The sequence below is a fragment of the Lactuca serriola genome, chromosome 4 (assembly GCF_051521515.1).
Source record: "Lactuca serriola cultivar US96UC23 chromosome 4, Lser_US96UC23_V15, whole genome shotgun sequence".
NCBI classification, from domain to species: domain Eukaryota; kingdom Viridiplantae; phylum Streptophyta; class Magnoliopsida; order Asterales; family Asteraceae; genus Lactuca; species Lactuca serriola.
The window spans coordinates 16,774,115-16,801,824 of NC_136411.1; the positions used below are offsets into that span (position 1 = coordinate 16,774,115).

Here is a 27,710-nt window from a genome sequence, read left to right on the forward strand (position 1 = left end):
TAACACTTACAAGACAGCCTTGTTCTTGTTGATGATAAAATCTTCAAAAATAAAAATAAAAACCCTCTCCTAACTGTTACTATTTCATCATGTGGAAGAAAGCCAACTGTAAACAGGTTACAACAACAAAGATATCATGTAATGTAACACAACATTGATCTGCATGCATTTACACACTAAAACATTATTCTAACCTCTATTGTGGTTTTGTTTTGTATTGTAAGATGGATATGCCACCCCAAAACCTGCAAATTTGAATCATGCAACCTTTAGATTCATATAAACATGATGAGTTAACACTATTACAAAAAATTAGCATTTATTGGTAAGAAAAATTGGACACACCATAAGATAATTTCCATACAAACACTTTAAATGATTAGTTAACACTATTAGCATTTATTGGTAATACAGAAAAAAAAAATTAACATACCGGGTATTTTGGTCAAAACCTTGATTTAGCCATGATGTATATGAGATGTAATGGCTGAAATAGATATTAAGTCAAAGACATAAACATAACTTCACAATATTAGACATTAAGTCATAAAGAGAGGTATTTTGGTCAAATTTAACATAAGGGGTATTTTAGTCAATACCTTGGTTTAGCCTTGATGCATAAGATAGAAGGGATGAAATATGCCTAAAGTTAATAGACAAAACCTATACTAATAGAATAATCAGTCCAAAAATATACACAAACACTTGCACACACTTACATACTTACACATACTCACATATCTTTAAATAAGATCTAATTATGACCTTATATCTCTATTTATTTTTATTTTTCTAGGATCAAAATTAAGATGCTCACTGTTTTATGTAATTAATCCACAAATTAAGAGGATAAACACTATTAATTATTCACCAAAATACATTTGTGGATGAATACATAATAATATGGTGGAAGTACATATATAACCAATGGGATAACCTCTTTGAGGCTGCAAATGTGTTTCCTTTCCATTGAAGCTTCTCCTATCATAATTTTGGGTATTTGCTTAACCCGATTTTATATCGGTTCAGGTATAAGGTATGTTTATTGGCGTTCGGGTATACCCGAATACGTGATATAAAAAAATACATATATGAAAGCCATTTGTTCCGGTAATACTTTTTGTTGTCTTCATAAGGCGATTTAAGCAATTTAATATTCTCCTTTCTTCACGTTGATATTGATTTAAATTAATCTTAAAAGAATATATGAATATTATATACAAGTATATGTGACATTTAATTGTTTTTAACTAGTGCATGTTCTCAATTTTAAATTGATCGATGCATCATTCCTACTGTTTGTTTTGTGAATTGAGAATATAATTACACAATTGGTCCATGTAATTTAAGTAATTTGTTTACTTTTTTTACTTGTAAATTTTTAGAAAATCTTTTTGGGTAATACCTTATTTACGTGTTGTAGGGCATCTCACGGTGGTAAAACCATCATTATTTGAGTGATTTGATATTTTAGGAGGAGGACAAGGCTGGAGTTCAAAAACTGCCTGCAAATAAAAGAAATGTCAGATTAATAAAATAGTGAAAAATCAAATATGTTGTTTTAAATTTGTCTAATTTATAGAGTTAGAGAAAAAAATATGTAACAAGAAAACTTACAGGACGAATATGGTTATGATTATCTGGATGTGGATTTGATTTTCCAAATCCACGATCATTCTGCACAAAATCTCTCTTGTTGGGGGTATTTTGGGAATGATCCGAATAAGAAATGTATCTATTTTCTCTTGTGTTTCCAACATTTGAATTAATTTGTCCCTTGCCCAAAAAACCGCCGGTGCCAAGTGTTCTTGAAGATGAAAAGAAGTTGCTCCTCATTCGATCCAAATACCTTCCACCAACAGCTCCCTTGTTGTTATGGCTATTTATTGTTATACCCTTTGACCTGTGACCTGTTTCAAGTGTTGTTGGACCTCAACCTCAAGCTTTGAGCACGATCCATGAACCCTTTCTTGTTTCTTTCAGTTTCTTTCTTCTTCTCATGGCATTTCCTTTCAGTTTCTTTTTTATCCTTTTCTTGATCTTTTTCAGTTACTGTTTGGCAGGTGCTATATGGGTTGGAGCTAAATCAAGATACACATATTTTCACTTGTCTATTTATGTTACAAAGTAAATGAATTTCCTTTAAAAAACATGCACACATTTATAAGATTAGTTTATATGTCATATGTCGAACACCTGGTGTGCCCCTGTTCCATCACCCCACAAAAAACATACCACAAGAGAATGGGTTACGTGGTTGACATACCCAATACTCTACATCCTACATTAAACACATGCTAAATGACCATAAAATAAGGCAACAACAAAATGAGATATGATTTTACAACAAAATATATATGATGATAAAACTCAACAAAAAAACAATCATTCAATCAAGTCATCTTCGTCCAGGTCAAAACACAAACCAAAGGAAGGCTACTTTCTTCCCTTTAAGTTCCATGAATACCATTAATGACAAAATCCCCCAAAGTTAAATATGTATATAAATACTTCACAAAAGAAAGATCGATAACACTAGGTGAATCACAGAAGAGACGAAAGAGATGCATGGAAATCATAAGCCTTTTTTCTTGATTGAGATGATGAACTCGAGAGATGGAGTAGGGTAGAAGGGAAGTGGACCGGTGAGCCAGAGGAGTCGATATCTGATGTACCGACGGTGAAAGATTCGTTGTCGTTCTTCTGTGATAAGTATGAGATAGATTACTTGATAGGTGCATTTGTTGAACAATTGAACAAATACGGCAGGGTAGAAGCATTGTTTTAATACCTTAGTGAAACGGACCTAGGGTTCGTCATCAAGCTTTTAGGACTCACCTATCCATCGTTGGTACAGGTGAAGGGATGTGAGGTGAACCCAAGGTCGCCGGCTAAAAAAGATGAGGTGAGGTCGTCGGCAGGAGGTGATTGGAGGTAGATAATGTTATTGAAGATCGCCTTCAGGAGGAGAGTTGATGTAGTGAATGTGGTAGAGAATCTTACAAAAGACTAGATTCATCCCCAAACTACTCCAGCTATCGTTTTCAAATTACGCTTTCTCGTCACAAACACAAAACCATATCCTGCTTATACAACTCCGGTAGGAAATCGTATAGAAGACATGAAGCATACGAATCAAGTCTTAGTACTAGAACTTAGAAAACAAAAAAGGGTAAACGTACAGTCCGATTCATCGGAAGAGGCGGCTGGAGATTAGTGTGACTACGAGAGAAGAGAACCATGTTGTTACTGCTGTTGAAATTCTCAGATGCGTTAAGGTCGGCCATCCAATTTTTTTGAATTCAAGGTTTTAGATTTGGTCGATGCCATTGATGAGGAGACCTCACAGATCAATTACGATTCACCTTCGCTTTATCTTCTTGTTCTCCTCTTGATGATTTCAGACTCCGTCTCTACGACTTTACATGATATTTTTCAGAAAGGAGTCTTTGTGGAGCATTGGGGTTTTTCTTTATTTCATAACCCTCACACGTACTGGGTTGAGAGAAAACGAGAGAAGCGGAAGCTTGGAAGAAAATAAAACCCTAGCACGTGCTAGAGAGAAGGGAGGTGGGGATGGCTTAGGGTTTACAGAGAGACAGGAGGTAGAGAATGAAGGGAGATCTAGAGGAGAGAGTATCAGAGAGGGGAGAGTCGATTGCAAGGATGAAAGATGGACAGAAGATAGAAAAAACGAGGCGGGTTTTCAAAATTTTGGGGATTTCGTTTCCCCCCTTGTCTACTAAAAGCGCGTTTCATTAAAATTATAAAGCGACAGGTACAGACGACGCACGTTTAAGATAAAGTGCCCTCCGTGCTTTTAATTTTTTTTCTTGTGACACTAAATTAAGGGCACGCAATAATGCGTGACGTAAATCCTTAAATTTTTTTGGAGAGATGACACTATTTTAAGGGCACATCCTTTTGCTTATCATTAATCAGTGCGTGTCGTAAAAAGCGCGTCATTAAAGGTCTTTTTTCTAGTAGTGTTATTTGATTTCAATGCCTTAGATTCTTTCGTGCTTTATAAATTTGTACATTGTTTTCAAATTGCTTGTTACGCAATTGTACAATCATTTCATATAGATAACATACGAAGTATATCATTACTTGCTGATAAAGTCTATAGGGATAGTGTCATAGGAATTAAAGGTTATAATCTTCTTGCTAACCTAATTGCTATCTCCTTGCCCAAATTTGATATTATTCTCGGCATGGATTGGTTGTCTAAGAACCATGCATGACTCTTGTGCTACGAAGAGATAGTATGCATCCCTATCGAAGAAGAGGATTCTATTTATGTCTACGTTGAAAATAATAACTTATTTCTTAAAAAAACTCGTAAATTTATATCGAAGGGATATTCTACTTATCCGGCTAATGCAGTTGATATCTCAAGAGAGGCGAAGAAAATTGTAAATGATGTTTCCATTTTTCATGAAAATCTTGATGATTTTCCCAAGAATTTCTTGGACTACCCCGAATATGCAAGTAGAATTCCAAATTGACCTTATGCCTGGTGCTACTCTAATTGCCAAAGACTGCTATATAGAATAATAGCATTTGGGCAATTGTCAATGAGCTGATTAAGAGTGCATATTTTCTCGCCATACGTACAACGGTCTAATGGAGAAATACGCACAAGTTTACTTAGACGAAATCATCGCGAGACATGGTGTGCCACTAAAGATTATTTCCGATCGTGATACTCGCTTCACTTCTCACTTTTGGGTGAGTATGAAACATGAATTGGGATCTCGAGTTGCTCTCAGCACAACTTATCATCCCTAGACAGACAGTCAAGCGGAGAGAACGATCTAAACAGTAGAAGATATGCTTCATGCATGTGTCTTGGAATTCGGTGGTAACTAGGACATGTACTTGTTCTTGTAGAATTTTCGTATAATAACAGTTACCACGCTTCAATCAAAATGCAGCCATATGAAGCATTATATGGTCGTAAATGTCGTACGCCATTATGTTCGCGAGATATAGGATAGAAGATCCTTGGAGGCCCTGAAATGATTCGAGATACCACCGACAAGAATCAAATTGTACGAGAAAGAATGAAAGCAGCCTAGGATCGACAAAATACCTGTATAGAAATAGAGGAGAACTTTCATAGAATTACGAGTGGGTGATACTGAAGGTAACCCCGTGGAAAGGTATTATAAAATTTGAGAAGAAAAGGAGATTCAGTCCTAAATTTGTTGGACTTTTCAAAATTATCCAGGGGATTGGTAAACAAGCATATCGCTTCGAATTGCCTGAAGATTTGGAAGGTATTCATGATGTATTTCATGTGAGTTATCTGTGCAAATGCTTGAGCATATATGATGAAACGATTTTGTTATCCTAAGAGAAATTGGATAAACTAATTTATGTAATAAAGAAGTGGAGTTAGTGCTTGTCAAGTGGAAGCACCATCGAGGCCCAAATTATACTTGGGAAAATAAGAATAAGATAAGAGTAAAATATCCTCATTTATTTTAATCGTTATCATTTCGGGCACGAAATACTCAAAAGGAGGAGGTATTTGTAACATACACGTTTTGAAATCGTGTATTGTAAATTATAAAAGAGAATAATATTATGAAATATTATGTGAAATTGAGTGTTGAGTTCTAACATATAGTTTTTTACTAGAAATGAAGTAAAACTATGTTTAGAATCAGTCAGAAAATATTGGAAGTCTTATGAGATTCCTTTTAAAAGCCAAATAGTAAAATTTAGCGAAAATACAAAATTTGAAATAAGTAAAATTTTATTATTGAAAGTTGTAAATAATCTCGTTAGAAACTTGTAGGCAAAAACCTCGTCGAAATCCGAGTTATAGCGAAGGAGTTATGACCAATCAAAGATCCGCGACATAACCGGCACGACGCCGAATGACGTAAAAAGTGTGTTTTTGATAAACTACATTTTAGCCTTAGTGATCTACATGAAAGTTGTAGTATTCGTTAAACCGAGAAGTTCGATAAAAAGAACGCCAAAATCTAACTTCCTATGAGGAAGTTATTCTTTTTCTAAGTTTCAGCTTAGCAGTAGACAGTTAAAAACTTGAATTTTAGATCGAGTGATTTTTAGCCGACACAACCTAAACGAGAATTGAAGATCTCGTCAGTAGTAGTACAACGATAAAAAGTCTGACGAAAATGGATGTCGGATGAAAAAGTTATGATTTTTTAACGGATTTACCAGTCCCGGTCTATTAAAAATAAATTCAAAATTAGCCGACGAAGTCTAAACGAAAGTTGCGGAGCATAATTTTACCTACACGTTCATATAAAGAACGTCAAAACGGAGCCTGTATGCAAAAGTTATGGATTTTAGAAGATTTTGGCTCAAAAACCGAAAAGTGATGGATAATACCGGGAATTGTCGCATGAACAGTACCGACCACGTCACCCGCTCTCATGAACCGCCCCATGTTCCAATCTACTGACGAGTCCGAAGTGGTCCAATAAGAATCCGACGCGTGTGCCTTGGTGGCGAGCCCTCGCATCCGACGCGTGTCGCAGTGACTCTCGCATCCGAGCCAGCTGCTTCGCTCCGCAGACGTCACCGCCCTTCGCCGCTGCTGCCACGTGCCTTCGCTGCCACCTCCTTCTCGGCCGAACCCTCGCATTCTTGCCCTATAAATACAAGGCTTGCGAGCCTTCTCAGGTAATTTTAAGAAATTGCCATTTTTCACCCATTTTCAATATTTTTACTATTTTGACATCCCCTGAAGCCCCGGTATCAATTTTAGAACCCGAAACACGTCCCGAAGTTCCCGAGAAGCCCAAAAAATTTATCTTTTCGGTTTTGAAGTTCTACCTTCCCAGAGCCCGGTTTTCAGTAAATCTTCCGGTTTTCAACGAAGATAGTCATATTTAGAGCCGAAATGCTGCTCAAATTACTATTTTAGCCCCCCGGTTATTTCACGGTGAGTTTAATATATATGAACAATTGTATGTTATGTGTTATATGTGCTATGTGCTTTTTAGTGTTATTATTCCGGGTTATTTTCCCGTGTTATTTGCTATTTTTAATAGCAAAGAAATAACTTTGACCATGTGATCAGTGAAAGGACTTAGCTTCACATTGGTACTAGTATGTAGCCTCTGACCATGTAGAACATGTCTTCGTAATAGAATGATTTCTAATCTATGGTATTGGCAGAAGGTTAGACAGGGCTGAAAGCCTGAAATCTACCAAAATGTTTGATCAGAAAGTGTATGTCTTCTGTACCATTTGGGCCGAAGCTTTATTGATGTATATCAAGTATGGAAATTGTTATGTCTCATTGATTGTATATCTTTGAATCAAATCAATCATTGATATGAAAAGTTTGACACATGATTCACATATGCCCCTATTGTACCTTGTTCCTCTTTGCTTCTGCCATATTGAAGTATATATATGGCATAACGTTATATTGTATCTATTATTGAACTTACTAAGCGTCACCGCTTACCCTCACAATGTTTAACAAATTTGTAGGAGATAAGTAACCAGTAGAGTCATATACTGTCCGAAGGTTTAGAATAGTTGTAATATTACTTTTGTATTCAGGGATCATGTACGTATAAATGTATAGTATCCTAGGTAGTTGTGTAATATATAACACTTTGTAATAGTCGGTTTGTATCCAGTCGTTTGTAATCTCTTTATCAATGTAAAATATTGTTTTTATGAATATGAAAGTAGCATGTTTTGAAGTAACTATATTGTCAAGTATGAAAGGTTGTGTCTTTCAGAAATACGAAAGTGAGGGTCTTTCAACTTCCACACCAAGCGGAAGCCGGAGCAGGCACAGGCAGTGGTGGGTCAGGCTAAGAAGCCTAAGACGTCAGACACTTCCAGCAGGGGCCAACAGGGCTGGGGCCGATGTGCCAGGTACATTAAATCGCACAGTGGGGCTTGTCAGACAGCAGGCTTTGGATGTTACTCTTATGGCCAGCATGCCCCCAAGAAGGGCTTGATATGTTTCCACTACAACTAGTCTGACCATAAAAAGGCCAACTGTCCGAGGTTGCAGTTAGGGGAGGTGTAGTGGTGGCGCCCGCACCCGCCACAATGAGGATTACTAACGGCCGCCCTAGTGAGGCGGATGCTTCAGCGGTGAAGAGCCGTGCATTTCAGTTGACTACCAAGGAGGCTTGGGCAGTGCCAGACGTTATGGCTGATACGTATTTATTGTTCTTTGCTATATGTTTATCTGTATTGTTTATGTGTACGTTGTGCTTGTATAGGGACCTTTTTGGTTAATTGTATGTCAGGTGCTACCCAATCGTTTGTGTCTATTACGCTTAGCAAGAAGTTCTGGGGCGCGTCAGGAACTTTGGATTCCCCGCTCGAGGTAGAGATTACAGATGACCGCAATGTGAGTGTTGCGAGGGTGTCTCAGGATTGTGTCCTGAATGTGCTTGGCGAGAGGTTTCACGTTGATCTAGTCCCGATACCATTGCGAGGGTTGAAGGTGATTTTCAGGATGGACTGGTTGGGGGGCAATGGGTCCATGTTTGATTATGAGCGCCAGTTGGTGGGGGAGAACTGGTTATACATAGTGAGAGGGCCTCATAGGGGCCAACTCTCCGTTCGGCTATGAGGACTAGGAGATTTCTACAGTAGGGATGTACGAGATTCCTGGATTATATCTCAAATACGAGGGTTGAGATCACGATGGATGTGGGCAGTGTGCTGGTTGTGCAGGAATTTCAGGATGTCTTTCTCGAAGAGTCACCGGGAGTGCCTCCGAAGAGGCAGGTGGAGTTTCGCATTGATTTGGTGTCAGGTGCCACTCCGATAGCGAAGGCACCATACCGGTTGGCGCCACCCAAGATGCAGGAGTTATCTACTTAGCTTTAGGAGCTGCTAGACCAAGGGTTCATCCATCCAAGCAGTTCCCCGTGGGGAGCACTGATCCTATTCGTGAAAAAGAAGGATGGATCACACAGGATGTGCATTGATTACCGAGAGTTGAACAAACTAACGGTGAAGAACCATTATCCGTTACCGAGGATTGATGATTTCTTTGATCAGTTGCAGGGTGCATCTTGGTTTTCCAAGATTGATCTTCGGTCGGGGTACCATCAGATGAGGACTTACTGAATACAACTTTCAGGACTCGGTATGGGCATTAAGAGTTTGTGGTGATGCCGTTTCGGCTCACCAATGCCCCAACAGCGTTCATGGATCTCATGAATAGGGTGTGTAGACCAATGCTGGATCGGTCGGTGCTCGTTTTTATAGATGATATCCTGGTCTATTCTAAGACCAGGGAGAAGCATGAGCAACATCTAAGAGAGGTATTAGAGACCCTGAGGGTGGAAAGGTTGTATGTCAAGTTCTTCAAGTGTGATTTATGGCTGCGAGAGGTACGATTTTTGGGGTACATCATCAACCAAGAGAGCATTTCGGTCGATCCAGCTAAGGTTAAGACAATAATGCGGTAGGAAGTACCGAAGAATGCATCTGAGATTTGTAGCTTCTTAGGTTTAACGGGCTATTATCGGAGATTTATCCAGGATTTCTCTAAGATTGTTGTGCCATTGACCCGCTTGACCAAGAAGAATGTGATATTTCGGTGGGGCACGGATCAACAGTTGGCTTTTAAGACCCTGAGACAGAGGTTATGCGAGGCTCCGATCCTAGTACTGCCCGAGGGGTTAGACGATTTGGTGGTGTACTGTGATGCGTCGATTTTAGGGTTAGGCATGGTACTGATCCAGAGGGGGGTCGTGATAGCTTACGCCTCGAGGCAGTTGAAGCCTCATGAGGCGAATTACCCCACTCACAACCTGGAATTGGAGACAGTGTTGTTCGTCCTCAAGATCTGGAGGCACTACTTGTATGGATTTCTATGCACCATCTATACTGATCACAAGAGATTGAAGTATTGGATGGATCAAAAGAAACTCAACATGCGACATAGGAGGTGGGTGGACGTGCTGAAGGATTATGATTGTGAGATCCTATACCACCCAGGGATGGCCAACGTAGTGGCCGATGCCTTGATTCACAAGACGGCAGGGTCCCTGATTGGGAACATATGTATCACGATGACGGTGATCTCTTCATTGTTGGATATGATCAAGGAGGCCCAGGTCGAGGGAGTGAAGAAAGAGAATTGGAAGATAGAGCGGATTCGGGGACAATATCCTTTGTTTGTTAAGGATAGCCGTTGCCTTTTGACACAGTGTGGCCGAGTGTGGGTACCAGTGAGTGGAGGTGTAAGACAGAAGATACTAGAGGAGGCACACATGTCCAAGTTCTCCATACATGGAGGGGCTACGAAAATGTATAAAGACTTAAGACTGATTTATTGGTGGCCCTGCGAGAAGCGGGAGATCGCTTGGTTTGTGGAGTGGTGCTTCACCTGTAGGAAGGTCGAGGCCAAGCATCAGTGGCCTCATGGCAAGGTTCGGCCGCTATCCATTCCCATGTGGAAATGGGAAGAGATCACTATAGACTTCATCATGAAGTTACCGAGGACGGCGAGGGGTGTGGACGTCATATGGGTGATCGTGGAAAGATTGACGAAGAGTGCCCACTTTATTTCGATATCTGAGAGTATATCCACTGAGAAGTTGGTGGATATTTATGTGCAGGAGGTGGTGGCTAGACACGGGGTGCCAGTGTTGGTAGTCTCTGACAGGGATGTTCGATTTACATCTAGGTTTTGGAAGAAGTTTCATAAGGAACTAGGCACTTAGATGCATTTTAGAACGACATACCACCTCTAGAAAGATGGCCTGAGTGAGAGGATGATCCATACACTTGAGGGTATGTTGCGAGCATGCTGAATCTCTTCAGCACCTTATCCAAGTATGTACTCTGACTAAGTCCAATTAGTCTTTTACTCTGGTTTCTCAAAATCCTTATTCCTAGAATATAGGCAGCTTCTCCTAGGTCCTTCATAGCAAAACACTTACCAAGCTAGACTTAACTTCCTGCAGAGTTGGGATGTCATTTCCTATGAGTAGCATCATCCACATACAAAACCAAAAGGATAACTATACTCCCACTAGCCTTGACATATACACAAGATTCATCTTCACTCCTAGAAAAGCCAAACTCTTTGACTTTCTCATCAAAGCAAAGATTCCATCCGTGAGGTGCTTGATTTAATCCATAGATGGATTTCTCAACCGGTTGCAGGTCACGTAGATCCGTCGGAAAAGTTATGTTGATCGGCAGCAATCGAATCTTGAGTTCCAGGTGGGGGAATTTGTGTTACCGAAGGTTTCGCCCTAGACGGGGGTCATCAGGTTTCGAAAGAGAGGCAAGCTAGGACCCAAATATATAGGCTTGTTCAGGATTACGGCCCGGGTCGACAAGGTGACATATCGCTAGGATTTTCCGAATGAGCTTAGCCAGATTCATAACACCTTCCATGTGTCGTAGCTTCGGAAGTGTGTCACTGACGAGTCTGAAGTCATCTCTCTGGACGACATTCAGGTAGACAAGAGCCTAAATTATATTGAGAGGCCCATCACAATTTTGGATAAGAGGACGAAGGGTCTTCGGAAGAAGGAATTGAAGCTTATAAAGGTGCAATGGTAGCACCGAAGGGGCTACAAATAGACATGGGAGTCGTAGGAGGAGATACGGGAGCATTACCCTGATCTATTTGCATCTACGGACTTTAAGGACGAAGTCTAGTTCAATTGGGGGGGGGGGGAGATTTGTAACACTCCAAACCAGGTATTACCTTTGAAGCCATCTAAATTTTTAAATGTTGCATAGTAAGTCCTTTAAGTACGTTGAACGTACTCATGGGTACGCTTAGCGTACTATGTATGAATGATCGCGAAGGGACAACATGTACGTTGGGCGTACCAAGAGTACGTTGAGCGTACGTAACGGATGTTCAAACCCTAATTTCTAGACTTGAGACCTATACAAGCATCCTTATCTCATTTAAACCTCACCCTAACAGCCTCTATCACCTTCAAACTGATGGGTTTTGAGCATTCTAACACTTCCTAAGTGTACATGCAACCCTAATAACCTTGGATCTGTGTTTCTCTAATTATCATGCAAACTTGATTTCCAAGGCTCTGATCCTATCTAGCATACATGGGGAACAATTTTAACTTGAATAAAAGATAGAACTACATACCTTGTTGTTGATTTTGATCCTTGAAACCTTGTGAGTCTAGCACCCCAAGTTTGATGCCTCAAATGCTTCACACAACACCAAATGCTATGGAGTAGACTTGGAGAGAAAGTATAACACTCTAAAAATCGGCTCTAGCCCTCAAGCATGCATGTGTAACCGATTTTGGGACAAACATGAGCTTTATATAGTGTTGACACATTTAGGGTTACACCATGTAAACCCTAATGTGTCATGACTCTTCATTTCCATGACCCATAGGTTTGTAACTCCCATGGAGCCTCCATGGTGCATCCAATGGGTTCAACCCAACTTGATTATCCATGGAGCCTCTTATCCCACTATATACGTTATGGATGATTTACATAATCAACACATATATTTAATTAGTTATCTTTTGATCACTTAATTAATTCTTGATCAAACTAATTAAATAATATTATTAATATATTAGAACTTATAATATATTAATAAACTCTCTCATTTAGTCTATCCAATTGCATGGTGCCATGCAATCCAAATGGACCATGCCAGGTCGAGTCAAGTACATACCAGAAATAGTTATGGACTTAGACACCTTATGCAACAGTCTCCCACTTGGATAAGTCTAATAACTATAATTGCAAGTATGACTTCAGGAACCGATCGGCAATCGTAGCTCTTTTCAAGGTTTCTCGGAACTGAGAAGATGATGGTACGCCGACCATTTCAGATAAGGGATCATATAATCCTCTGTTCTTAGATATCAGCCGGACAAACACATGGAACATGGTCTTGCTTATTGTCCAGCAGTTTGTTTCCCGATTTCCGATTTGTTTGACATAGAACTTAATTGAACACATCAACTTAGTTCTGACCAGGCCCGGTACATAGGTAAAAACAAAATCATCGAGGGGCCCAAATATCAGCTTCTAATCCAAGAAGGAACAGATAAACTTCGACTCATATGCTTGTTCTACTACTTGTTAAATTACACACAAACGCACGTTTTATAACATCAAGTTACCAATGTGATTTCGCATGTTCAATGCATAACTAACTCATAGTTAACAAGTCATATCTCTAGGTTTGAAGACTTATATGATATTACCATCTCGCGATCACTCAAGATAAAATTCCATGAAGTGATACCAGCGAGCGTGGGTTGAATCCAATACTTAGAACTTATGAGCACTCATGAGTGTTGAGGCCATGTCCAACATTTTAGACGTCTACAACCAACTCATGACAGTCTTACTTCATATCTACTTCCAACATATGACTGACTGTGGATAATTTGAATAATATGTAAAACAACATAAATATTCTGGAAGTCAAAACATGCAAAAGAAATAATAGTAAACGATTGACAAGGGATAGCAACACTTTACTGATAAATAAACACAACTTTTATTCATCATCAAATGTCAATTACATTTTACAAATTTGAAAATTATCTAACTACTAAGACTAATATCATCCTTCAGCCCTATGCTCCTAGCATGCTGGAGATGCTTAACCCTACCCAGTCCCTTCATGAGGGGATCTGCCGGGTTCTCATTCGATGATACCCTCTTTGCCACGAGAAGTCCTTCTATACGATGTCTGATGAAATGATATTTTCTGTCATTGTGTCTGGATCTCCCATGATCCCTTGGTTCCTTGGCTAAGGCAACAACACTTTCACTATTACAGAAAATCTCTATAGGCTTTGATATAGCTGGTACAACTCCAAGGTCTCCGATGAAGTTCTTTAGCTACATAGCCTCTTTTGCCGCCTCGCTTGCCTATATATACTCTGATTCGCAAGTTGAATCAACCACTGTCTCCTGCTTGGAACTTTTCCAAGAGATTGCTCCTCCGTTTAAGGTAAAGACCCAGCTCGACTGAGAGCGGAAATTATCCCTATCAGTCTGGAAGCTAGCATCACTATACCCTACAACTCTCAAGTCATCACTCCCACCGAGGGTAAGGACCCAGTCCTTAGTCCTCCGCAGGTACTTGAGAATGTTCTTTACTACTGTCCAGTGAGCCTTACCAGGATTCCCCTGATACCTGCTAACCATGCTTAAAGCAAAGGCTACATCAGGACGAGTACAGGTCATAGCATACATGATCGAGCCTATTGCCGAAGCATAAGGTACCGACTCATTTCTGCTATCTCATCCTCAGTACTCGGGCTCTGAGTCTTACTCAGTCTAGTGTTACTCTGGATGGGTAACTCTCCTTCCTTGGAATCTTGCATGCTGAATCTCTTCAGCACCTTATCCAAGTATGTACTCTGACTAAGTCCAATTAGTCTTTTACTCCGGTTTCTCAAAATCCTTATTCCTAGAATATAGGCAGCTTCTCCTAGGTCCTTCATAGCAACGATTCCATCTGCGAGGTGCTTGCTTTAATCCAAGTATGTACTCTGACTAAGTCCAATTAGTCTTTTACACAAGATTCATCTTCACTCCTAGAAAAGCCAAACTCTTTGAATTTCTCAACAAAGCAACGATTCCATCTACGAGGTGCTTGCTTTAATCCATAGATGGATTTGTCAAGCTTACACACTCTATTAGGGTAATCTGTGCTGACAAAACACTCTGGCTGATTCATGTAAACATCCTCAGCCAACTTTCCACTAAGGAAAGCGGTTTTGACATCCATTTGCCATATTTCATAGTCATGAAATGCAGCTATGGCTAACAATACCCTAATAGACTTAATCTTGGCTACTGGTGAAAAGGTCTCATCATAATAAACTCCTGGAGTTTGAGAAAAGCCCTTTGCAACCAGTCGTGCCTTATAAGTGTGTACATTACCATCCATGTCGGTCTTCTTCTTGAAGATGTATTTGCACCCAACTGTCTTACGACCTGGCACATTGTCAACCAAGTCCCATACCTGATTGTCATACATGGATTGTATCTTGCTACCCATTGCCTCTTTCCATTTAGCAGACTCAGGGCCTGCCATGGCTTCCGCATAGCTGTTAGGTTTATCCAGACACTACTAGTGTCTCATCACTAATAAGTGTTTCACCTTCCGCAGTAATATGGAAACCATTGTAATGCTCAGGTACATTCCTAACCCTTGTGGAACGCCTCAGAGGTACAATTGGAGGTATAATTGGATCAACAAGAGGTTCCTCCTCAAGTTGACTGTTAGAGTTTGAGGTTCCTTCACCACTTGACTCTTGAAGTTCTTCAAGGTCAATTAGCCTCCCACTGTATCCTTGGCTTATGAACTCTCTCTCTCGAAAGACAACCCTCCTTGCTACAAAGACCACATTCTCACTAGGTATGTAGAAGAGGTAACCAAAGGATTTTTGTGGGTAGCCGATGAAAATACACCTCTCGCTTCGAGGTTCGAGTTTGTCATGAGTCTTGCGTCTCACAAAAGCCTCGCACCCCAAACTTTGATGTGGGCTAGACTAGGAACTTTTCCAGTCCACATCTCGTGAGGTGTTTTGGCAACCTTCTTTGTAGGGACCAGATTAAGGATATGGGTGGCAGTCTCTAAGGCATACCCCCAAAATGAGATTGGTAGAGTAGCTCGACTCATCATGGAACGAACCATGTCCAACAAGGTTCGATTACGCCTCTCAGCTACACCATTCAACTGTGGTGTCACTACTAGAAAAACAGCCTTTTACGACGCTCATTGCGCGTCGTAAAATGCTCAGACGACTCGCAAATGCGCGTCAAGAAAGGCCCTGTCATAAAGAGAGAAGACGCGTATTTACGACGCGCATTTATGACGCGCATTTACGACGCGTCGTGATGACACACAATGCGTATCAAGGAAGGCCCTGTCATAAAGGAAGACGACACACATTTGCGTGTCGTAACCTTACGACGCGCGTGTTTATGACACACAATGAATATCAAGGAAGCCCCTGTCAAGAAAGGCCATGTCATAAATGAAGATGATACACATTTTTGCGTATCATAATTTTAATTGTTAAAAAAATATTATTTACAGATTTACTGATTTTCAAATTAAATTTGCATTTAATGTCTCATAACAGAAAATAAAATACCATATACAAAAAATACAATCCATTGCATAAAATTTATTTTCATACAAATAACAAACTTTATTTCATATTCATACATATGATTACATTCTAATTGTACATTGTTATTAAGAGGTATTCCTTAACTATATAACTAATACTACATTGCTATAAAGGGGTACCTTCTTGTTTCACATATCATGTCAAAAAAATCCTCCATATCATTAGTTTGTCATGACCTGGTGTACTGTACTGGGCTGCTGTCCACCGGAAAGAGCATCCCAGACTCCATCACTTGAAATTACAAGCCGCCTACTAGCAGAAGATGGCTGAAGATCATGAATAGATAAAAGTTGTTAATAAAAAGGGAAATAAATTGAGTTTAATTACAAAACTAACCTTCGCTTGTTTGACATGTGGAACTCGAATAATGAACTCCCCAACATCTCTATCTCTAATAGATCTTGAAAGTCATAACCCACCTCGCTAACATTTTAAAATACCAATCTATCATAAATATAAACCACCATACCATAATACACACATATTTTTAAATCTCTTATTTATTTCATTCAAATTTAACATACCAGTGATCCAATAGCCACTAATGCTCGGTATTTCGCATCAACTTCTAAAGTCTCCCCTTCTACGATCTGCAAGAAAAAAACATTTTATAAATTTGCCCTTGTTAATTTTCTATTTTAAGTATTTAAAAAAAAGGTTTATGTGTATGTTACCTCGAAAGCTGCTGAAAGAACATGAGATTGACCTTCTTCATCCTTCTTTTCAATCAATAGCACGACATAACTGTAACGTTCAAAATAAGTGGATCATCTATTTTTCATAATTTTCAAAATATTAAAAAGAAAAAAAATCCAAATCCAAATGGCAAATTTACTTACTTGAGCACTAATGTAGAATAAGATATCTGAACATTCTTGTTTGGAGATGAATAACAACTATCAAACGCATTAAAAATTTACAACCTCGCCAAAAAATTCAATAGTGTTTTTCATTATAATATTCAGACAAAAATAAATAAATAAATAAATGATACCTCAACACGTTGGTTTTGCAACCATAGATGGAAACTTGAGTTCTTAAAAAGATCTACTACAGCACGTATACTGGTTAGAAGATTTGGGGGAAGAGGATTATTTGTAACCTTCTTGATTAAATCCATGAATATATCTGAAGAGTTAAATAAACAAATCATATTTTACAAGTAGAACCTTGTGTGTGTTTTAATATATTAATGATAAATTAGTATAGATAATTAGATACCGTTTTCATCAAGAACACGTTTCAAAACAGATGATCCATCTGGATGTAAAATGACCATCCTTAATATGTCAATTACTGCAAAAATATTTGATGATTTTGTTATATAAAAGTTTTAGAGATGGTTAATCATTAATAATAATATGATATAATATGCTTATATTATATGTAATTCAAAAGATGTTGACCTGGAAGCATCATGGAAAGTGGACATGATTTGAGTAATTTTGACAATAAGCTGATGTCATCATTTGAAAATTTACTAATATGGTAATGTGATGTGTCCCTTAATGTTTTAGCTATGCCACTCAATCTTGATGTTTATGACTCACTGAGTGATAAGCCCTATTGGTCCTAAAATACAAACCCAAAAATGGAAATAAAAATCTAACTTTATAATCTTTTCTTTCTATTTTGTGTATAGGAAAATGTTATGATGCTTGTCACCAGGGGCGGAACACGTATACCAGAAGCAAGGGGGCCGAAACCAACCTTTAACACAAAACCATTTATTTCGGTTAAAAGTCATGACAAGCCAATAGTTTATACAAAATAAATAATAGTCTAATAATTGACTGTTTTTAATGTTAGTTTACATCATAACAAAACTAATTAACAAAGAAAAACAACAATTAACAGCAAAACTTTAACAAACAAGTAATCATTTTAAAGAAAAACTACACCCTAAATTAAATGTTGATAGATTTTATGAATCTGTAAGTTTATAGACCAAAGATTTAACATGAAAACCGATGCTGTCAAATAAAATCAATCATAGTCATATACATTATACAACCAATTTACTATGTACTTTTTATAAAAATTGAACATTATATGAATGATACTAACAAAATACAAACAACTAACACATTAATGTTTAGTGTACTTTTAGTAAAAAAAAAAGCTAAATAATGTCATTTATATCTGACATCTTAGAGACAAGCAAAAGGTATCCACATAGCAAGACCTTATCATTTAATAGCCAAACGAAAGTCTTACTTGATATTCATGATAACACTTGAATCAAGTTTCATGCCAAAATCTTATTCTTGTTTTCGTTATCAAAGATAGAAAGAAAAGAGCAATAAGAAAAATAAAGGGAGAAATAGTGAGATTGTACGAACATGGGGGAATACATACATACATACATACAACGAGAACTGCATAGGTTGAGTTGAAGTCGAAGAAGTGAGATAGGCGGTGACCAGACAGCAAGAGGTGGAGAGGATGAAACGACTACATGATTACTGGCAGAAAGAGGGAGACCAGTAGCTTGGAACCGGAGACAATGGCGGCTTCCGGTGGTTACTAGGGTTCTTGATTTTTCTCTGTTTCTGCGTTTTCTTCTTAATTATATGACCTTATCCGATTCTACCTCATTAACTGTTGGTATCTTCCCATCATTTAAGCAAATCTTCCTCTTTTTTTGGCATAAACGTTTGCTTCCTCTTTTTTCGATTTTGTTATATTTTGACGGGCAATCACCAAGCATTATAGTACATATTTTTTTTCTAAATAATATCTTGATTATAGAAAAACTAGTACTTAGCAGACAAAAAAACGGGGGGGGGGGGGGGGGGGGGGTGGGGCATGGCCCTTCCTGGCCTCCATAAGGATCCGCCACTGCTTGTCACAATGACAAAGAGTGAAGAAAAAGCCAAGCCTCTAAAGATCCAACATTTAAAGATTTCATCTAATCTAATCTAATGAAAAAAAAAGATACAACTTACCAGGTCAGAGCCTAAAGCATTGTTAAATTCTGAAAGCTTTTTAAGGATTCCATCAAATTGAGCAGCATCAAAAACAACCATTCCTTTCTGTAAAGAGTTATTGCCAATTGTCAGTTACTAAAAAAAATTATAAAATAAACAAACCTTAAAAAAGTTATGAGATGGTTTATGAGATTTTAATGGATTAAAGTTGGCATGTGTATTTCTTACATTTTATATAAAGTGGAGAAATCGGTGGAATTTATACAGACCATCAAGAAGTTTTTGGGTATTATTAATAATCAAAGGCGAGGGAAATGAAATGATAAAAGAGTTCAATGGAGGGGAGGGGCCAAACTATAAACTGGAGGCTTCTATATCTATATTGGTAATAAAGACTAGATTTTATTATTATAAAACCCTAACCTTGGCTTGACGCCAAACACACACACACACACTAAAATTGGTGTTAGGGATTCAGCTTAATCTAGACACAAATGGGTGTCCTTTTTGAAATTAAAAGAAAAAGGAAGGACTTGCAGAGTTACTTTTACTTTAATTGATGAAAATGATGGATATTAGTTCCTAAAAGCTTCCAAATTAGGTTTACTCAAACATAAGAAAATGGTTATCTTGCATATAAATATAATATAACGGATTAAGCATACCTTGGGCATGTGTTTAAAGGTTGGTTTGGTTGATACAGTTGTTCCAAATATTTGAAAACAAAATTGATCAGGGAAAAGAACATCATCATCATATTATATAAAAAATGAGCAAAATGAATAAATATGTTTAAAATGTTAAGAGTCTTTCTCCTTTCGAATATTCCAAAGGCCTCCTTTTAATTCTGCTGCTTTGTCTCACTCCAGATGTCCTAGAAGACCCCGCTCCTATCATAATCATCCCCATTATATCATAAATAAATAAATAAATAAATAGAAACATGGGTAGAACGGGAAATTGCAACATCTTAATTCATAGAGTGAGTGACACCCATTACGACATTGCTAAAGAAAGTAAATGAAGTGTCTGAATGTAAGTAAATGACCATTTTACCCTTGCATTCATAAAACAATAGTGCTACTATTAGCTACATGATGCTAAATGTATTCAAGTCAAAAAGAAACGAGCATTCATAAAACAATAGTGCTACTATTAGCTACATTATCAAAATTCAACTGTAAACTCAAAAGTAAAAAAACATGTTCAGATCAGATAGAGCATGATTTACATGAATATACACGAAGAAGAAAGATAGAGAATGCGGAAACCATACCATGAGCTCCTGACCACCAAAACTTAATTTACTCAGAAGCCTTAAAGCACGCAGAACTCCTTCAACATTTCTAAATTCACAAAAACCAAAGCCCTTCAAAGCCCCAGTAGTGGGATCTGGTACATGTTTCCAACTTTTAACAGGCCCACAGAGCTTCAAAAGACATATAAATGTGTAATAAGTCCATGAACATTGGGCAATAAGATCTATTTCTAGTAAACATGTGACAAAAAGAGGAACTTACCTGCAAAAAGTGAGAGCATGAACTCATTGTCCACTGATGATGCTATCTTGCCAACATAAACTGTGGTCATTGGCTTTTTAGCTGGATTTATTGTATTGATGGGTCGCCTAATGATTGTAGGGACCACTGGACCCCGCATAACCATCATTGGTAGGCGTGCTAATGATGGAATGACTCCCACTACTCCAAGTGGTCTTTGAGGATATGCTGGTCACAAAATTTGTGGATATGGAGAGGCATAATGGAGAATCCCTGCAAAAATAAGACAAAAAATACTATCACAGAAAAGAGAGATCAAAAAGTGAAAGTATCACAGAAAAAGTCAAACATATCGCACAGATTTTCATCATTGACATATATAACTATATACCAAAAACTCAGATTTGATGTGAAGTTAAAAAAAAAAAGGAAATTTTAACTGAATTGAAAATTAAAACCTGAAGGGCTGTAACGAAGCTAATGCTCTCTTCCATGGAAGGCTCGTGGAAGGTCAATGAATGATTTGATTGTTCCACTTCCATAACTCTCTGTCTCTAGCTGAATCACGAGTTTAAAACAACAAATTTTGGAGAAATTCAAGAAGAAGTGATCATTTGATATCAACAAAAGAACCCTAGCTTTGATCGTACAATGAAAATTTGAGAAATGAGTTAGTGAAACTTTGGAATAACTTTTCAAAGTAGAAATATAATGTACCCAGTGCCACCAATCTCTTAGCTTTCTGCATAAAACAGTAACCCAAGTGTTTCATCCTAATGCCATCCGAGTAACTAGAGGTATTGCCTAAATAAGTAGAAAACATTAAAGTGAAAAAGATACTTTAAAATTCATTTCATCAAGAATTTAGAAGAAATACACGAGCCACAATAACTAAACGCGATGCACCTGAACTTCTTGTGGAGGTGGATCATCCTTGAGCATTGAGTGCCTCTGATATTAGGTGACATTAGTCACTGGATTCCAAAAGTAAAGATTCCCAGTGTTACCATCAACTAGCCCTCTCCATGGTTTGGGGAGAGTAGGATCCATTGGTGCATAGCGTGGACTAGCAGAAGTTTTAGTTGCAGCAGCATCCATTTCAGCAAAGCAATTTCAAATATCTGGTAAAACAACATACAAGTTACTATTGCAACAGGCAGAGGAAGCTTAACTTGCAAAGTTTTACAAATAACGGCTGAATATGGATGTAAATAAAAATATAACCCATGCATTTAAATGAATGAGAACAAACCGAACAGCCTTGCTGTTGCTGATTTAACATTCTATCAAGGCTTATGAAACCACTGTAAAACTACATAGAAATGGTGGTTTGTCATTAATATATAAATTAAAACCCTAAAAATTCTGTCACTTATGATACATGGCATTAAAAATGAAAGGCTAATTAGTTTTGATAAAGTCAGCAACGCATGCTATGATATGCCTCTTAGGAAACCATAAAAAGCCCTAATTCCAAGCTAATGGTCTATACCGTAAGCATAGAGCTAACAAAATGGCTTCCTTGTTTTGTGGTTTAAAATGCAATAAAATATTCCTCAAAAGTGTTCACAGCTAAAGCATCGGGATCATTGAGAAAAAATTATCAGCATACGTAACCAAGATAACCTTACACGCATGCAATACACAATCTTGAACATTCTTTCTCTTTGTTCCTGATAATCCCTCCAGTTCCTTCACCCGATCTTGATGTTCTTTTATGTAAATAGATGCATCTTCAAGCACAGATTCCTTGTCCATCTACAAAAGTTGAAGCAACAGTTACATACAATATTTTGTTAATGATTTATGTCTTTTGATTGTGGTAACAAGTTCATAAGACAAATAAGTACTCATCTTAAGAGTTTTATCGTAAAAAGGAAACAAGTACCTTCTTAAGCTTAGGGATGAGGGAAGATAAGGAAATAAAGTTTCGATTCAACTTTTCTCTTCTCTTTCTCTCTGCCAAAACATGATCTTGTGCCTGAATCAGATTTCTAGAAATTATTGGAATCTTTGTGGCACCAACAGCTTCATATCCAAGTGAATCATCAACCGGGAGCATCTTGTTTTTAGGTTTTACATCTCCAAAAGATATGGAGAAAGTGTTGGATAAGGGAACACCGAAGTCTCTTGGTGATACTCATAGTCTCCTCATGAAACTAGACACCGGAGGTGTCGCTCTCTGTCGGAGAAGAGGGACTCCACCGGCCGGGTGTCGCTGGAAAGCATCGGAAAGGAGGGGATCCACCGACTGGGTGTCGCTGGAAAGCGTTGGACGATGAGGCGGGGCTGGACAGAGGTTAGAGGCGGGAGGCATCGGCTCCAAGAGAAACGTCGGAGGTGGGAGAAGCTGTCGACGTCCAGAACTGAGAAGAAGAGAAAGGGTTTTGTCGAAGTGAGAAAGAGAGAGACGGAAATTGAAGAGAGAACGTGCAGTAAAGGAAGGAGGTCGGGGTAGTTCTTGAAAAAAAAAGCCCTAGCTATTACAAAGAAGAAGGTGAGGTTTTTAAGTTTTTAGGATTTCATTTTTCCCTCTGGATGGAACGCGCGCGTGCTATTAAAATTTATAAAGCGATAGCCTTAGACGATGCACATTTTATTATAGGTGCCCTCTGTGTTTTTATTTTATTTTTGTTTAGACACTAATTTCAGGGCATGCAAAAATGTGTGCCGTAAATCCTTTAAATTTTAAGAGAAATGACATTATTTTTAGGGCACCTACAAATGCGCGTCCTCTATCAGCGAGTGTCATTGTTTGCGCGTCATTAAACGGCTGTTTTCTAGTAGTGTGTCCTGGGAGGTGTCAATTGTAGGACAATCCCACATTCCCTTAGATAGTCGAGGAACTCAGTACTAAGATACTCACCACCACGATCGGATCGAAGCATCTTAATGTTCCTGCCCAATTGATTCTCGGCTTCTTGTTTAAACTCTTTAAACCTTTCAAAAGTCTTTGACTTATGCTTGATTAAGTAGACATATCCATATCTACTATAATCATCTGTAAAAGTCACATAATAACGATTAGCATCCCTTATGGCAGTTTTGAAGGGTCCACACACATCCGTGTGTACAAGATCCAACAAACCTTCACCCCTCTCACACGAACCTGTGAAGGGTGACTTTGTCATTTTTCCAAGTAAGCATGATTCGCAACTATCATCTGACTTTAGGTCAAATGACTCCAAGACTCCATCCTTTTGGAGTTGGCCTATATGTTTCTTGCTTATGTATCCAAGACTACAATGCCATAATGATGCTTTATCCAAGTTATTATCATTAGTAGAATCAATACACAATACATTATTTCCTAAGTTATCTACAACAGACACAGCTTCATACACACCATCACAAGGTAATGCTTGAAAATAAGACACATTATTAAAGAAAGCATTTATTCCACCAATTTCATTATCAAAAGAAAAGGTAAAACCTTGTTTATACAAAGCATGAAAGGAAATAACATTTCTTGCCATTTCTAGTGAATAACAACATTTATTCAAATCTATAGTAAATCCACTACTAAGAAACAAAGTATAAACTCCAATCTTGGTGACAGGTGAAACTTTCCTATTCCCCATGATCAAGTTTATCTTTCCATGCTCCACATTCTCACTTCTTCTTAGTCCCTGCAATTCAGAACAAATATGAATACCACAATCGGTATCAAGGACCCAAGAATTAGAATAGAGTGAGTTATTAGATGAGATAGTGTAAATACCTGCATGGTTGGGTTTAAATTTCCCATCCTTCAAATCTTGTTGGTACTTTGGACAGTTACGCTTCCAGTGCACCTTTCCGTGGCAGTAGAAGCATTCAGCTTCTTTGGGATCAGAAGAAGGTGTAACGAAACCTTTCTTGGTTCCTCTAGAAGAGGAGCCATCAAGGGTCTTACCCTTGGTTCCCTTCGAAGGGTTCTTTCTCTTCTCCCCTCTACCTTTCCGGATTGCCAGGACATGTGCTGAGTTTGGAGTAGTAGCAGGAGTGGTCACAACCGACTTACCTTTAAGACCTGATTCTGCGGTATTTAGGAGTCCCTGAAATTTGCTAAGTGTAACTTCCTCCTTATTGATGTGGTATGTCATGCGGAATTGATCATAACACGAAGGTAAGGAGTGCAAAATAATATCTATTGCTAACTCCTCAGGGAAGTTCACATTCAACTTCATCAATCGATCCACATACCTTTGCATTTTCTGCATGCGACTTGTGATGGGTTCACCATCTTTCATTCGGGTTGTGATCATAGAGGAAATGATTTCATATCGCTCTTGACGAGCACTCTGATGGTAGCGGTCCATCAAATCCTGGTGCATCTCAAAAGGATAGTAGTCCTCATAGGACTTTTGGAGCTCGGCTATCATGGTGTCCATCATGATGCATGCCACTTTGGCAGCATCTCTTTCATGTGCCTCATATTTAGCAAACTCCTCAGGAGTAGCAGTTGGCTCAGGCACCTTGAGCTCCTTGTCAAGAACATATTCCTTCTTCTCGTAACGAGTGACCATCCTGATGTTTCTGATCCAATCAGTAAAGTTGGATCCATTAAAGATGACTCTCCCACAAAGGTTCATGAGAGAGAAGGAGCCAGTAGGGTTTGAGCCAGGAGTAGCATTGTTGGAAGACATCTGAAAAGAAGAAAATAATTTTAGTTTAGATATAGGGATAGTCCTTAATAAAACACCCAAATGTACTATTAAGGCTAGGATCCAATCAAAATATATTATAACCTAGAAGAGGGATGCCGTAATCCAAGTTATAACATATTTGAAAGGTAGGTGAATGACGATTCACCAATTTCCACCATGAAAATGAAACTATTAGGTTTTTTTTGGCTTTTAGAAATTCCTAGATTCTTTGAGATTCATTGAACTTTTCAATGGCATGTTTCAATCTCGAGTGTGCCCTTCATGTTTTGTGACTGGGATACCGAGGATCACAAAACAAGGTGTGAAGTAACCATGCAAATTACTTGGTACCCTTAATGTTTTTCACTTAATCGTTATGCCGGTAAACCACACGCGCTCCTTCCGACCTCATGAAAAACATTAAGTCACCCTTTGCCTTCCTTGTTAAGTCCAAGTTAGTGTGCCGGTAAACCACACACGCTCCACCAACGACTTAAACAAGGTGCAAAGTGTAATTTCATGGATTAGCACCTTATTCACATTTTTCCTAAAGTAACTAAGATTGGGAATTTATAAAACATTTAGTTACTTTATAATAATCATTATACTTTTAATGAGAATTTTTGAAGTCATTGTCCTACCCGTTTAGCTAACGACCCTCCACCAGTTAAGTAAACGGTGGGTGAGAGTGGACACCCATTAAGTTGCCATTTTATAGGCAACAACCTTATACCCACTTTATAGACTGGCTTCGTGAATGAGGCGTACTAGCGGTAAGACGACTTTGATCTTATACATATATATATATATATATATATTATTAACTTATAGTATTATAAGTATAAGGGTTGAATTTTAACTTTTAAAATTCTAAGGGTTGGAACTAAAGTTTTAATCAAGACTTTACTTGTTCCAAAACTTGAGGGCAAGTTTTGTAAACTTTCAAGACTTTTCATTTCTTGTAACTTATGAGTTAATTAGAGTATTAAAAATGAAGAATCTTCATTTTATAACTCATGTGTTCTTTTAATGGTTTTAAAACAAAGTGACTTTTGGTTTTCCATAACTTGAGGACAAGTTATGGACTCCATTAAAACACATAATGATCATGAATTAATCTACCACATAGGTTACAAACAATTCCTATGATCATCTAGACATCATAAGAACAAGAACATGAATATGAACACTTTCATGAATCAAAACTACACTTAAAACTTTGTAATTTTGATAACTTGTTGTTGTAAATGGATTAGCAAAGACATTACACTATCTAAAACAAGTTTTCAAGTACCAAAACAGTTTAAGGTAATGTTTGTAGTCCATTTCCAGCAACCAAAGTCGAAAATTTGCATTCTGAGGCTCCTACTCGCCGAGTGCACAAACCTACTCGGCGAGTAGGATGAAGATACACATGAACTCGGTGAGTCCCCCCATGGACTCGGCGAGTTCATCAGGAAGATTGCACAAAATCGACTTTTTTCAACAATTAAGCACAAATAACAAACAAATAAGCCTAGGCTCTGATACCACTGATGGGTTTTAAGCATTCTAACACTTCCTAAGTGTACATGCAACCCTAATAAACTTGGATCTATGTTTGTCTAATTATCATGCAAAGTTGATTTCCAAGGCTATGATCCTATCTAGCATACATGGGGAACAATTTTAACTTGAATAAAAGATAGAACTACATACCTTGTTGTTGATTTTGATCCTTGAAACCTTGTGAGTCTAGCACCCCAAGTGTGATTCCTCAAATGCTTCACACAACACCAAATGCTATGGAGTAGACTTGGAGAGAAAGTATAACACTCTAAAAATCGGCTCTAGCCCTCAAGCATGCATGTGTAACCGATTTTGGGACAAACATGAGCTTTATATAGTGTTGACACATTTAGGGTTACACCATGTAAACCCTAATGTGTCATGACTCTTCATTTCCATGACCCATAGGTTTGTAACTCCCATGGAGCATCCAATGGGTTCAACCCAACTTGATTATCCATGGAGCCTCTTATCCCACTATATAAGTTATGGATGATTTACATAATCAACCCATATATTTAATTAGTTATCTTTTGATCACTTAATTAATTCTAAAATTAATTCTTGATCAAACTAATTAAATAATATTATTAATATATTAGAACTTATAATATATTAATAAACCACAGGTGTTATTTCTCTCATTTAGTCTATCCAATTGCATGGTGCCATGCAACCCAAATGGACCATGCTGGGTCGAGTCAAGTACATACCAGAAATAGTTATGGACTTAGACACCTTATCCAACGGTCTCCCACTTGGATAAGTCTAATAACTATAACTGCAAGTATGACTTCAGGAACCGATCGACAATCGTAGTTCTTTTCAAGGTTTCTCGGAACTGAGAAGATGATGGTACGCCGGCCATTTCAGATAAGGGATCATATAATCCTCTGTTCTTAGGTATCAGCCGGACAAACACATGGTACATGGTCTTGCTTATTGTCCAGCAGT

At 38.1% G+C, this 27,710-nt stretch overlaps 1 protein-coding gene across 1 annotated transcript; it reads right to left on the minus strand.

The window, feature by feature from the left end:
- Positions 1 to 22,152: 22,152 nt before the first annotated feature.
- Positions 22,153 to 22,642, minus strand: LOC145098073 (transcription factor bHLH25-like). The gene is made up of 2 exons (XM_079035749.1): positions 22,469 to 22,642; positions 22,153 to 22,338 (listed from the first exon to the last, which is right to left on the minus strand). Exons 1-2 carry the CDS (start codon positions 22,640 to 22,642, stop codon positions 22,153 to 22,155), a joined length of 360 nt encoding a protein of 119 aa, XP_078891875.1.
- Between the last annotated feature and the right edge of the window lie 5,068 nt (positions 22,643 to 27,710).